Raw genomic sequence first — 12,579 nt, 5'->3', positions numbered from 1 at the left:
GGCAAGTTTTCTTTTGTATAATTCATATACCTTTTTATTAGTTAATTAGTTTCGATATTTTTTATCAATTTTCATTTCGGTTTTAATGAATTGAAAATTGTGAAGTATTGTAACCATAATTCGATCACGTGACGAAAAGATGTTCTATCTTACATTTATTATGCAATATATATATATATGTATAGCTTATATAATGTATATATATATTTAAAATTTATTAATAACGTGTAATAGGATTTAATTTCATTATCAGCAGTGTCTGTTTCGTTATTGTGTATTGTACTTATATATTGTAATAGCAATTTATACTTATCGATAATGGAATAATGTAAGTAAAAACATAATTGAATGCTGAACACGAGACAGTTACGGAGTTTGTAAGGTTACTCCAAACGTATCCGTAGGAAAATATTTCCTTGCAAATTGTTTAAAAGATGATGTTTATGAGACAATTAAAGGTATGTATTTAATACATGTGATAAATCAGTATTGTGATTACTTACATACGTTATTATTTGAGAAATTTGCTTGTTATTTCTTTGCATAAAACCTAACCTACAAATTGTATAAAATAAAAGAAATAATTTGTAAATACGATAAAACTTTTTTCCCATTTTATATTTAGATACCATCGCTTAAGAATTTATCAAAAATAGCCCTTTTTGGAAGCGTTATTGTTACAGCTACAGGACTTATTATACGTTATGATTTAGAAAAAAAAATTCAGCGAACAATAACATATAAAAATGCAATGAAATTATTTTATGATCACAAGGAAACTATTAAACATTTAGGAGAACCTATAAAGGAAGGAAGAATAACACTTCCAGACTATAAAACTGGTAATATTAAAAGATTCGGTATTAATATAAAGGGAGCTAACACTACAGGAAAACTATATTTTGAATATCAAGTTCAACCGGATGACAGAACTGAAATAAAGAAGGTAGAAATTAAATTTAGTGATATTCCTGACAAGATGTTTGTGATTCATGAAAATTAGTGTATATAATAATGAAATATATTGTATTGTTTTGTTTTTCTCTTATATTTTTGTGGTACTGTTTAAAAGTATACAAAAGTTTGTTATTATATAAGCTTCAAAGGAGGATTGACATGACAACTTGATTGTCTTCAACATTATAATATCATCAATAAAGATGATTATAATTTACCTAAATGTCTGTAATGGCATATCTGTAACACCCTTTGGAACTTTAAGACCTCTTCGGGTATAACCAAATCCAGCTTGAATAATGTGTATAGCAGCTTCAACAGTTAATTGAATATCATGTTGATTACCAATGAAAGGATTTACTTCTACAAGATCCACTGCATTTAGTCTTTTAGTTCTGTATAATATTTCCATTAAGTGAACAGCTTCTCTGAGTGACAATCCACCACGTACTAAAACAAATAAACTGTAAGAATTAGAATGAAAATTATTTAGACGAAAGCAGATAATTTACCAGGAGTTCCTGTACATGGTGCTTCTAATGGGTCTAAGGAATCAATATCAAAACTAACATGTAATGATTTTGATTCATTAGGATCTACTTTATTTAGTGCCATGTAAACAACATCATGAATACCTGGACAAAGATATCATTTAATAATTGATTTGTTAATGTTTTGGTCAGCTTAAGTATATAATATTACCATATCTTTCAACATCTTCCATACCAAAAGCAGTAATACCAAATTTTTCAATAACTAGTCTTTCATAACGATCAACAGATCTTAATCCAATATAAGCTACATTTCTAATTGATAACCTGTAAATAATTATAACATATTTAATATATTATTTTATCTATTCCGTTTTGATAATATTATTGTAATATAATTACAAATTACATTGGCTGTTGCCAATCCATTCCTGGTAGGTGTGGCCAGTAATCAGCTAATTCGGAAGTTAATAATGCTACAGGCATTCCATGAACATTTCCACTTTCGCTAGTTTTATTTGTATTTAGATCTGCATGAGCATCAACCCATATAACAGCTACATTTTCTTTTTCCTTTAATAGTATAAAGTATAATATACAATGTGGAAAGAAAAAATTGTAATTTTTAAAGAAGTAAATTATACCTTAACATGACCATCTATAGTTCCAATTCCTACACTATGATCACCACCAATAGTCAATACTCGTCGATCATCTTTCAAAATTTCTTGAACTTTCTCAGATAAATAACTTGTACAGCCAGCAACATCACCCAAGTGTGACATGTTATTTACTCCATCTACATTTTTTGCTTTATATGAAATATCACCATAATCTTTCACATCTAACCCTTGTTTAATGTGAAGAGTTACAAAAATTAGATTTTTAATTTTTTAAACTGTTTGAAATCAGTGAAATATGTAATAATAATTACCTAATGATTTTAATTCTCTCACTAATCCAGCTGTTCTAATTGCCTCTGGACCATGTGCTACACCTTCCTTATGCTATATTTATAATTGCTGTATATTATTACTTTATATATTATGTTATTATATTACCATGTACTATAATACCTGTCCTTTATCAAATGGCACCCCAATTATTCCAACTTTACCATAATTGCGATTTCCAAGTTTGGTAATAACACTTTGTATTTTCTTTAATATATTCATTTTGTATATATGCTGTTTGAGAATATAGTAAGCTGAAGGAACTGTCTATTGACCTATGCCCTCAGACTGTTGTAATACATATCTGTTGTAATATAGATAACACATGAGATTTACAGCACAAATTATGACATAGTTGTGCAAGAACAGAACTTAAAAAAGATTTAAAAAGTTTATTAAATTGAGGATTACTACTTGTCGTAATATTTCGCATTTATTATGTGTAACATTTCTTATAAATGATTTATTATATAAATTATTAAATATGTGTAATTAATACGCAATAAAAATATTTTTAATATTTGATAATAATACTTATATCACAATTTACAACACGTAAACAAAAAATTTATTCAATAGCTTGCAATTAAAAAATTTTATTCTTAACTTCTTTCTGTGTGCTAAAATTTATTTGGGACCAATCATATTTTCCGGTTTCACCCATTCATCAAATTGTTCTGCAGTTATGCCATTCTTCAATGCTGATTCTTTTAACGTGAGATTTTCTGCATGGGCTTGCTTGGCAATTTTAGCAGCCTGAAAAATATAATTTTTATATTATATTTGAAGACTGTAATAAACCAGTCTTCTTTTAATTAAAAAATTGTAATACCTTATCATAACCAATATGTGGATTTAAAGCAGTAACAAGCATTAAACTTTCATTCAAGAGTTTACTGATACGATCTATATTCGGTTTAATACCGACGACACAGTTCTTTGTAAATGAGGCACAGGCATCACCTAATAGTCTTGCAGATCTTAATGTATTTGCAACTATCATAGGTTTAAATACATTAAGCTCAAAGTGGCCATTACTTCCACCAATAGATACAGCAACTTGATTACCCATGACTTGGCAACAAACCATAGTCAGTGCTTCGCATTGTGTTGGATTAACTTTACCAGGCATAATAGAACTTCCTGGTTCATTTTCAGGAAGAGATAATTCCCCTAAACCGCAACGAGGTCCACTTCCCAAAAATCGAATATCATTAGCTATCTAAATAAAAATTTTATATAACGTAAAATAACAGATATAGATTTTTTTAATCGAATAGTCGTTAAACATACCTTCATAAGCGAAACTGCTACTGTATTTAGCGCACCATGCACTTCTACCATAGTATCTTTAGTCGCTAAAGCTTCAAATTTATTAGGAGCAGTTACAAATGGTAATCCAGTAATTTCTGCAATCTTTGCTGCTGATTTTTCTGCAAAACCTTTTGGTGCATTTAATCCTGTTCCTACTGCAGTACCACCAAGTGCTAACTCATATAACCTTGGAAGAGTATCTTTTACCCTTTTAATGCCATTACAAACTTGTGTTGCATAACCTGTATTACAATTATTTGCTTTTATAAAAATAGTTTAATACATATATTTTAATCTTGAATATTTTAACCCCAACCTGAAAATTCTTGTCCTAGTGTCAAGGGCACAGCATCTTGAGTATGAGTTCTACCAATTTTTATAATATCTTTCCATGCATTAGCCTTTTCTTCTAATGCTGCATGTAATTTTTCCAAACCAGGAAGTAATACCCTGTTAATTTCCAAAGCAACTGCTATATGCATAGCAGTAGGAAATGTATCATTGCTACTTTGAGATTTATTTACATGATCATTTGGATGGACAGGATCCTTTGATCCAAGCTTACCACCGAGTAATTCAATTGCACGATTTGAAATTACCTAAATAAAATTAATAAACTAATTACAAGTCTACTCAATTGTACTTAAATTATTTAATAATGCGTTAATACCTCATTCGTGTTCATATTGCTTTGCGTACCAGAACCTGTTTGCCAAATTACCAGTGGAAAATGATCATTATAAAGGTCTCCACATATAACATCATCTGCAGCTTTACTAATAGCATCTGCTATTTTTGCATCCATCCCATATTCTTTATTTACTAGTGCAGCAGCTTTCTTTAATATACCCATTGCGACAATAACTCCATACTAAAGAAATATCCAAAATATAAACTAAGAATGTTATATTCATTAAAACTTCCTTTCTCTATATTAAATAATTAGATTTCCTTACAGGCATTCGTTCAAAACTATCACCAATTGGAAAGTTCATTTTTGACCGCATTGTTTGTGCTCCATAATATTTGTCAGCAGGAACCTTTAGTTCACCAAAAGTATCCTTTTCAATTCGAAATTCACCACTTGACTCCTGAAATTACAACATTAAAAATTTATTACAATACTAATGATGAAATTTGTTTATAAAGTAATTTGTACTCGTATACCATATTGAGAAGGTAAATTATATAATAGAACTGAATGAATATAGCTTCAAAATCAGTACTATAGTAGTTTGAACAGAGGAGATTGAAGGTCAGTCAGATGAAGCCAGTTATAAAACCATGTATGTGATAATATGTATGTAGATATGTACTCAGATAGGTTTTTATGCTTGTACAATATCAAATTTAAAAAAAGGGAACACAACACAAAAGAATTATATATATAAATATGTAATATAAAAATGAAATATATAAATATAGTATCTTCCGTTATATAAACGTAAGGACTTAATACGTCACGTTTAATTAATATTTTTTATAAAATAAAAAATTTGTATCATACCATTTAGTTTTATAAAATTCATTCCATAATCTCTATTTTCACTGAAAAAGTTCCTTTTTTCGTTTTAGAGATGATTAATCCGATTAAATGTCAGACGCGTTCAATTGTTATATTACAAATGACGTGTTCTCAAAAATATGCTAAAAAATTATTTATGACAAGGCAGTACATTTTTTGTTTATAATATTCTGTGAAACTATTTTAAGAACTAGTTCTTTAATGATTATGTAAAAATAGTGCACAAACTAATTTAAAGATTTTAGCCGAGGATAGTAGAAAAGAGTAAATTACGAGAAAGGATAAATAAAATAATCTAGCTATAAATTTAAAAGAAAGCGTTATTGAGAAATAATACATTTTTAAGTCATAAGATTTATTTTATATGACATAGTAGTACCTTTTTATTGCCTTTAGAAACTACCGATGTATACAATGACAGCCTTAATGTTAAAAAAGCCGATGATTTCTTTAATTCCAATAATCCATGATTGATAAGTGAACATTTCAATAAACTTAACGTCATTTTAATAATTTTAAACGTTTAGTTTTTTCAACAATCGTTTTAAAAGTTAAAAAGGATCGAAAGAATAAGTAAAAACGACTGAAAACAGCACAATAGTAGAGGCTCCGATTGAATTGTGCACTAACGAGTAGCTTGAAAGCTAAGCACAAAATATGCTATAGTTAGATAGATTCTACGTGAGCTAAGCGAAGATATCAATTTTATTGCAGTTGCAAACATACAGTCAATATATTGTGCGCAAATAAATAAGACAGTGATTGGTTTATTTAGTTCATGAACTGATTTTAATTAGTTTAATATTATTATAAGTAAAAATGTATTCTGTTAGACTGCAATAAGATTATTTAGAGTTTATGAAGTGTTATTGTTATAAAAACTGTCTTAGATGTATTTTAATAGAAACATGTAAAAGAAGTAATCAAAAAGTTTACATGTTGGTATTTGAAATTTCTGATTGGTGAGCTACCATCCTGGTTTCCAAAAACATGAACTTTCAAACATACCATATAAACGTACCCATGAAATTTTTTTCTTTTCGAATTGTTCTACTTTCAATTACGAATACAATGTCGACCAATTAATAGTATGTTAATTATCGGCGAAATTATGTAGTATTTTTCCAAACTATTAACTTTCGTCGCCATTGTATTTATGTTATATGTGCGTGGTGGTATTGCGTGTAGTTGAAGTAACAAAATTATGGTGTTTTTTTGAAAAAACGTCATCCAAATAGTAGTCGATAACAAACTGATAAATTTGTGTAACACGGTCTTATCATACATAGTCGTGTGTCAATTGGAACTAGGAATTTCTAGTGACATCGAGAGTAATTATTCAACGATTAAACGAAGCGGTTAACACGCTTATTGAATTTTAACAACTTTAGCAAAATTTTAAGATTTACGTCTCATGTAAACAGCACGAGAATCTTTACATGTCATCCCGCTTAATGATCCTTATTATGTAATTTATGCAAAACGGAATGCTATGCACAAAAAATTGTGGTTAAAACTTCGTCGAGTTTGCATTACAAGTGGTGTCTTTCGAAAATGACTGACTTTTCTTCCTTTTCTACTTTTACGAGGTAAGTTAAAAACGTGTTTTATCAAATGCAACATGTCCCGTTCCCAACTTCTATGTAAATAAACAAAAGTTTCTTACTACAATTACAAGTTATTTTACGAACAACATGTCTTCCAACTTTTAAGTTGATAAAAAATACGTTTTATATCCTTAACCTAGAATGTCACGAGTACCGGGCTTCTTGTTCTCAAGTAATTTCTAAAATAATTTGAAATCATTGTAGTATTTCATGTTAATCAGTTGTATTCTTTAATTTCTTGTAATATATGTTTAAAATTTATTTGACTGAGATATGAAACCCAACTTTGGTATATAATCATTGCACATAACCGATCATTAATATTATATACATTAACTTATATTTATTTTTCAATTAAAATCTTGGAAAAAAGCTTAATTTTAAGTTTAGAAAGCGTAATGTGCTTTGGAGAAACAATTTCTAAAATTAAGAAGTTTTGTATGATATTTATTGGTTTTATTTAAAATTGTTTAAGTTGTGAGTTAAAGTGTGGTTTAAGTATAATTTTCTAAAATAAATGTTTTCAAAAGTTAATTATTGTAATCAAGGAACAAAATATCAATAAGAGTTTTACGAGCAAAAATAATATTATTCCTTTTTGCAAAGTTATATGATGAAATTTTACATTAGTATGACAAATATTATTACAAACAAAGCGTGTTTTTGTATATTTATTGGATGCAAATTAATTTTTATGTGAAAGAATCACATTATTCTATTAAATTATAGTTTAGCCATATTGTTATGAAAGATATAAAGAATAGTCTTATAAGTCTAATACAAAAGTTTAATAAAAGAAATGAAAATAAATATTTGAGTATTTAAGAATTATTTTTATGACTATAAATTTTAGTGTATTTATGAATTTGCAGGATAATCAATAAAGTATTAAATTTTGTAAAATGTACTATTAGAACCAGTTTTGTGATACTCAACAATATTTATTGTATACCAACATATGTAGTATGGATGACATTATTGTTTCCTGTAAAAGTTTATCAACCACAAGTATATTGGAGAATCGAAGGATTATTTTTCCATTGGCTATTAGCAATGGTATCCACATGGACTTGGTCTGCAGGTTATGATAGTAAGTATACAAATAATTTATATATTTAATTAAAATAGCAATATTAAAATAATATTGAAATAACAAATAACATTTAATTTATAGTAATAGAACAAGGTGATGATATACAAGAAATTATTAGTGAAAGAACATTAGTAATAGCAAATCATCAAAGTACTGGTGATGTTCCTATACTCATGACAACATTTAATGCTAAGCCAAATGTGTTACCTAATCTAATGTGGATTATGGATAGGATTTTTAAATTTACTAACTTTGGTATAGTTTCTATTTTACACCAGGACTTCTTCATTGTATCTGTAAGTGACTATAGATTTGTTAGTTTATTAATAATATCTTAAGTAACTGGGTTACTTTATTTTTGATGATATTTTGTGTTAGGGTCGAAAACAAAGGGAAGGAAGTTTAAAAAAGCTAGAAAAGCATTTAAAAGAATCATATATTCCATTGAGCAGAAAATGGATGGTTCTCTTCCCAGAAGGAGGTTTTTTATGTAAAAGACGAGAGACATCACAAAAATATGCTAAAAAGAATAATCTGCCAATTCTTGAAAATGTAACCTTACCGCGGGTAGGAGCAATGCAAACTATATTTGATACGATTGGTCCATCACAAGAAAATAATACAGCAGAACAACAATTGAACAGTAGGCCAAGTAAATAATTTTATAGAAACTGTAGTTTAACTTAAGTTCGTGTTTAATTACAATATATTAAGTAATAATATGTATTGCTAATCTGTATAAACTTTTTATAGATATGACGGCAGCTAAACCACAAATCAATTGGATTCTAGATATAACGATAGCATATCCTCAAGGTAAACCACTTGACTTACCAACAATTATAACTGGTTCACGACCACCATGTGAAACAGTATTATTTTACCGAGTTTTTCCTAGTTCAGTGGTGAGTTTTTTAAACATATGTAGATCGTCACTCATTCATATTTTCTATGAGAATATTTTATTACATCATTGATTTTAGGTTCCGCGAGAACCAGAATTATTGTCTAAATGGTTATATGATAGATGGGCTGAAAAAGAATCACTTTTGGAAAACTTTTACAAGTATGGATCATTTCTTGGCACCCAGGCACCTGTCAATGAAGGTTCTAAAATCCATCAGGATCCATTGAGATTCCTAGTCCTTCATTTATTTTTTATAACGTCTAGTTATATACATTATAATATGTTTACGTATGTACTATCTTGCTTCTGGTAAAGCGTTTTATACTATACAAGAAATTACGTTCATATATGTAAGTAAAATTAAATTGTAGTAAAGTAAAAATATTCCTGCCTCAAATATTATTCTTGATGTTGACTAACAAAACTAACGGATGTATGGATTGTCAATTTCAAATGAATGTTTATAATCTAATTATGCCATAGATAGTGAATTACAAGTACTCGTTTCGTTACCATTCAGATTTAATCGTCATTATTTGCCTATTTTGTTGGTGGTACGAATATAATTTCAAGTATGCTTCTTATTACAACAAGTTATCAACAACTTTATGCAGGACTGGGATGTCCAAAAATATTAATTTGAGACACTTATTTGCTGCTATTTTTTCATATTGACCTCACAACAATAACTTACATTTCGCGGTATAGTATAAAACGCTTATATTTGGTAAACAAAATTGATAATAACAGTTCGTTAATAAGTTTATTTTAATTGGATAACTAGTAATTCGAGATAATATCAGTCTATTTTATTAAGTATCGACGCTTAAATTTCTGGATATATAAAGCTTCATAATATTTTGCATGAAATACTACTACGTTCTAAAAACGATTCAAGTTTTTTTTTTATAATAAATTCACGATAAAATTACACTTCAATATTCATATTATCTATATAAAAAAATAATTTAATGTTTGTTGATTCAATTACTATATCTAATGCTACTAGTTGCATGATAGTTTTAAAACATTCTCTATTGATATAAATGTTATCTTTTTATTTGTTCATTTATTATAAATTGCAAAAATGTATCTATATTTGATTATTTGTCTGGAGGACTTGGCAGCATTTCAGGCGATTTTCATCCTGCATGTATGTTTTGTAATACGATATCTTAAATATTATCTTGAAATGGAATTGCGAAGTGTAATAGTAAATTGTTACTGCTGTTTTGAAGCAGTGATAGTAAATACCATTTCAAAGAATATCCATTTATTTGTGATACATGATAAGAAAAAAGTATTTTTCAATGCGAAGTCAATCATATAAACATAATTTTTTAAATTACATACTAGAAAACTTATATAAGTTCATAACTCTATGAAGAAGTAGATGTGAAATTTGACGTAAATTGTTTTGAAACTTGGCAGAAATAAAAATAAAATGATATCTTTGGAAATCTGTCAAAATAATTAAGGTGTGTACTTTATTGTTAAACTTCAACCAATAATAACGCTGTTCAGTGAAAGAAGACGATACGTCAGCTGTGCCTTGTTCCTACGGACAAACCTCAGTGTTAATTGTATATACGCATATGCAAATCTCATGCATAATTTTCATAGTCAAATCAACGCCTACAATTAGTTCTTAAGATATTCATATTACATCACTTTATAAAGGAGGAACTCATATTTGCATGTATGTAGAAATAATAGAGTTATTAAAGACAGGTTTTCAATGCTGCCTAATTGGTTATTGTAAAATAAACGTATAGTCCAAATCGAAAGCAATTTCTAGACTGATGGATCAAAGAAGTAATTAGCCAATGCACACATAAAATAAATATTCCTTGTCATGGAATAGCTGTAGTAGTTAAATTTTGGTTATGATTATTATTAATGGGAAGTTTCTAAAATGTAACAAATTCAAAAAGATCAATGTTGATATCAACTGATAGACGTAGATATTATTTATATATAAAAGACTAAGTTTCTATAATATACGATTGCTCTTATTAAAACACGGAAGTTTCGAACACATAAATTTATATGAAAGAACACTGTGTTATTAAAATATACTATTATTCCTGACATCTTTTGCATTTGATTGCATTTAATATAAAATATGTAGACACAAACTATCTTCAAGTATCTTACAGGCAGTATCATGATAGGAAAAAATGATAAAATCAAAAGAATTTAGATTTGCGAATTCACTGATTTCTTGTATCCTATTTATGTCATAAATGCATTTTTACTTGATAAGATGATAAAACACTGTTATTGTTTTATTTAAGAGAATACTTTAAATCATGATTAAATCTCTAGTCTTGGTAGCAAATTTTAGAAACGATAAAACGAGGTTCTAAATATGTCACCAATTGTACTATAAGGGATTATTAAATTTATGAAAATAATTTATGTTTTTGCATTATGAAAACTGCAGTACGTCGTTTAAAGTTATTCAATTAAAAGAAATAAAATTAACTATATTGCTAATAAAAAAAAAAGTTACAAAATATACATTAAGATTCTGCTAATACTTAATTGTAATGTAAAAATAGCATAAATAAGTTCTTATTTATGTTTAAGAATATAGAAAGGAAACAAAACAAAATGTAACATAATGCTAATTGCATAATAACGTATTTACTCCATTATAAGGGCCAATATTTTCGAGATATTTAGCCACATTAGATTTAAAATAAAACATATAGTACAATAAAAATTAAAATGTCAAGATTCATTAATAATACAAAATGCTGTAATTAAAAACAATGTTGTATTTATTACAAAATATATTTATAACTCTATGGTTATTACATTAAGCATTTATTTCTGTGCTGTGTGTGAATTGCAAAGCATATTGTTGAAACCTATCACATTTTATACAGCACACTCTCTAACAAAATATCAGTATAGAGAAGAAAACTAAATAATGAAGAACTGGTTGTGTTTGCTTGTGCTTTAATTTTTTTACTTTTAGTACTTTCATAAAAGTATTTCTATAAGAGACAGATATTTATATGTATTATATTTCAAACAAAGCTTTGTTATTATTACAATATCAAAACGTGTTTTACATATTATTACCTTATATTCTTTTTTAAAAATATATATAAGTAGCATTTAAGATTTGTAATGTTATAGATAAAATAAAAATACCGAAGTTGAAGACTTTACAGTATATACTGATATTTGCAACATTAGTGTCCTGTATGAAAGGTGTTTAGAAGCTTTGATTTTATACTTGTACATTGCATACGGTTTTTTAAAAAATATAAACATATAGCTAAAAAAGTGTTTAACTATTTTTTCAGAAGAAAGTCATTGTAACAATGAATTTTTAATATCCGCGAAGGAGATGTGTAACGCTCAAAAAATGATAGGTCATTTCTGTGCAATGCACGAGGCAAATATATTACACTTCATATTTGTATCATAAAAATGTTTACACAATTTGCCGTGTTTTTGACTGCATCTTAGGTATGGCTGCATATTGATATTCATAAATATTATATAAAAACAAATGTAAAAAAGATGTAACTTAGCGTAAGTCCCCGAAATTTTACAAGAAAATACCTTGCTTGTATTCTTTTCTTATAAGAACTTTAATAAAATTGTTTTTAAATTACGTATAAAACTTTTCTTGCATAATTTAATTTGTTATTATATGCATTCATTAATTTATTTTTCCTTTGATAGAACGTTTTTTAATGAATCATACGTACT

The 12,579-nt window shown here is 27.5% G+C and overlaps 4 protein-coding genes across 9 annotated transcripts; 2 read left to right on the top strand and 2 right to left on the bottom strand.

The window, feature by feature from the left end:
* Window positions 1-194: 194 nt before the first annotated feature.
* Window positions 195-1,174, top strand: LOC141445740 (uncharacterized). Its single transcript, XM_074111668.1, has 2 exons — window positions 195-458; window positions 626-1,174. Exons 1-2 carry the CDS (start codon window positions 435-437, stop codon window positions 1,001-1,003), a joined length of 402 nt encoding a protein of 133 aa, XP_073967769.1. The 5' UTR covers window positions 195-434; the 3' UTR covers window positions 1,004-1,174.
* Arg (arginase) lies at window positions 672-2,762 on the bottom strand. Its single transcript, XM_072001233.1, has 7 exons — window positions 2,525-2,762; window positions 2,383-2,455; window positions 2,093-2,298; window positions 1,858-2,021; window positions 1,660-1,775; window positions 1,470-1,592; window positions 672-1,407 (listed from the first exon to the last, which is right to left on the bottom strand). Exons 1-7 carry the CDS (start codon window positions 2,621-2,623, stop codon window positions 1,172-1,174), a joined length of 1,017 nt encoding a protein of 338 aa, XP_071857334.1. The 5' UTR covers window positions 2,624-2,762; the 3' UTR covers window positions 672-1,171.
* Window positions 2,763-2,815: 53 nt separating this feature from the next.
* LOC139986143 (fumarate hydratase, mitochondrial) lies at window positions 2,816-5,891 on the bottom strand. Of its 3 annotated transcripts, none has more exons than XM_072001224.1 (7): window positions 5,620-5,891; window positions 4,672-4,806; window positions 4,386-4,586; window positions 4,032-4,314; window positions 3,695-3,957; window positions 3,234-3,623; window positions 2,816-3,157 (listed from the first exon to the last, which is right to left on the bottom strand). In XM_072001224.1, the coding sequence occupies exons 1-7, from the start codon at window positions 5,743-5,745 to the stop codon at window positions 3,029-3,031; spliced, it is 1,527 nt and encodes a 508-aa protein (XP_071857325.1). In that variant the 5' UTR covers window positions 5,746-5,891; the 3' UTR covers window positions 2,816-3,028. The 3 variants fall into 3 exon arrangements, with proteins under 3 accessions (XP_071857325.1, XP_071857326.1, XP_071857327.1); XM_072001225.1 differs by lacking the exon at window positions 5,620-5,891 and adding an exon at window positions 5,223-5,362; XM_072001226.1 differs by lacking the exon at window positions 5,620-5,891 and adding an exon at window positions 4,883-5,032.
* A 92-nt stretch (window positions 5,892-5,983) lies between these two features.
* On the top strand, window positions 5,984-11,669 carry LOC139986145 (acyl-CoA:lysophosphatidylglycerol acyltransferase 1). 4 transcript variants are annotated; one of them, XM_072001229.1, is made up of 7 exons: window positions 5,984-6,571; window positions 6,644-6,829; window positions 7,720-7,937; window positions 8,022-8,236; window positions 8,319-8,592; window positions 8,694-8,845; window positions 8,924-11,669. In XM_072001229.1, exons 2-7 carry the CDS (start codon window positions 6,795-6,797, stop codon window positions 9,158-9,160), a joined length of 1,131 nt encoding a protein of 376 aa, XP_071857330.1. In that variant the 5' UTR covers window positions 5,984-6,571; window positions 6,644-6,794; the 3' UTR covers window positions 9,161-11,669. The 4 variants fall into 4 exon arrangements, with proteins under 4 accessions (XP_071857330.1, XP_071857331.1, XP_071857329.1 ...); XM_072001230.1 differs by having other exon boundaries at window positions 5,984-6,829; window positions 8,319-8,583; XM_072001228.1 differs by having other exon boundaries at window positions 5,984-6,829.
* Window positions 11,670-12,579: the final 910 nt, after the last annotated feature.

Source organism: Bombus fervidus, chromosome 4 (assembly GCF_041682495.2).
Source record: "Bombus fervidus isolate BK054 chromosome 4, iyBomFerv1, whole genome shotgun sequence".
Lineage (NCBI taxonomy): Eukaryota > Metazoa > Arthropoda > Insecta > Hymenoptera > Apidae > Bombus > Bombus fervidus.
The sequence above is the reverse complement of the archived record's forward strand: the minus strand, read 5'-3'. Positions and strand labels throughout refer to the sequence as shown.

Bases quoted from the DNA above. Each gene is read 5' to 3' on its own strand.
- LOC139986143 (XM_072001224.1), bottom strand. From the start codon at position 5,745: ATGACGTTAAGTTTATTGAAATGTTCACTTATCAATCATGGATTATTG. The intron at 4,807-5,619 runs GTACTACTATGT...TTGTAATTTCAG, and splicing joins TTTCTAAAGGCAATAAAAAG to GAGTCAAGTGGTGAATTTCG. The intron at 3,624-3,694 runs GTATGTTTAACG...ATTTTTATTTAG, and splicing joins TAGCAGTTTCGCTTATGAAG to ATAGCTAATGATATTCGATT.
- Arg (XM_072001233.1), bottom strand. From the start codon at position 2,623: ATGAATATATTAAAGAAAATACAAAGTGTTATTACCAAACTTGGAAAT. The intron at 2,022-2,092 runs GTATAATTTACT...ATACTATTAAAG, and splicing joins CTATAGATGGTCATGTTAAG to GAAAAAGAAAATGTAGCTGT. The intron at 1,776-1,857 runs GTAATTTGTAAT...AATTATTTACAG, and splicing joins ATGGATTGGCAACAGCCAAT to GTTATCAATTAGAAATGTAG.
- LOC141445740 (XM_074111668.1), top strand. From the start codon at position 435: ATGATGTTTATGAGACAATTAAAG. The intron at 459-625 runs GTATGTATTTAA...TTTTATATTTAG, and splicing joins TGTTTATGAGACAATTAAAG to ATACCATCGCTTAAGAATTT.
- LOC139986145 (XM_072001229.1), top strand. From the start codon at position 6,795: ATGACTGACTTTTCTTCCTTTTCTACTTTTACGAG. The intron at 7,938-8,021 runs GTAAGTATACAA...TTTAATTTATAG, and splicing joins TTGGTCTGCAGGTTATGATA to TAATAGAACAAGGTGATGAT. The intron at 8,846-8,923 runs GTGAGTTTTTTA...CATTGATTTTAG, and splicing joins GAGTTTTTCCTAGTTCAGTG to GTTCCGCGAGAACCAGAATT.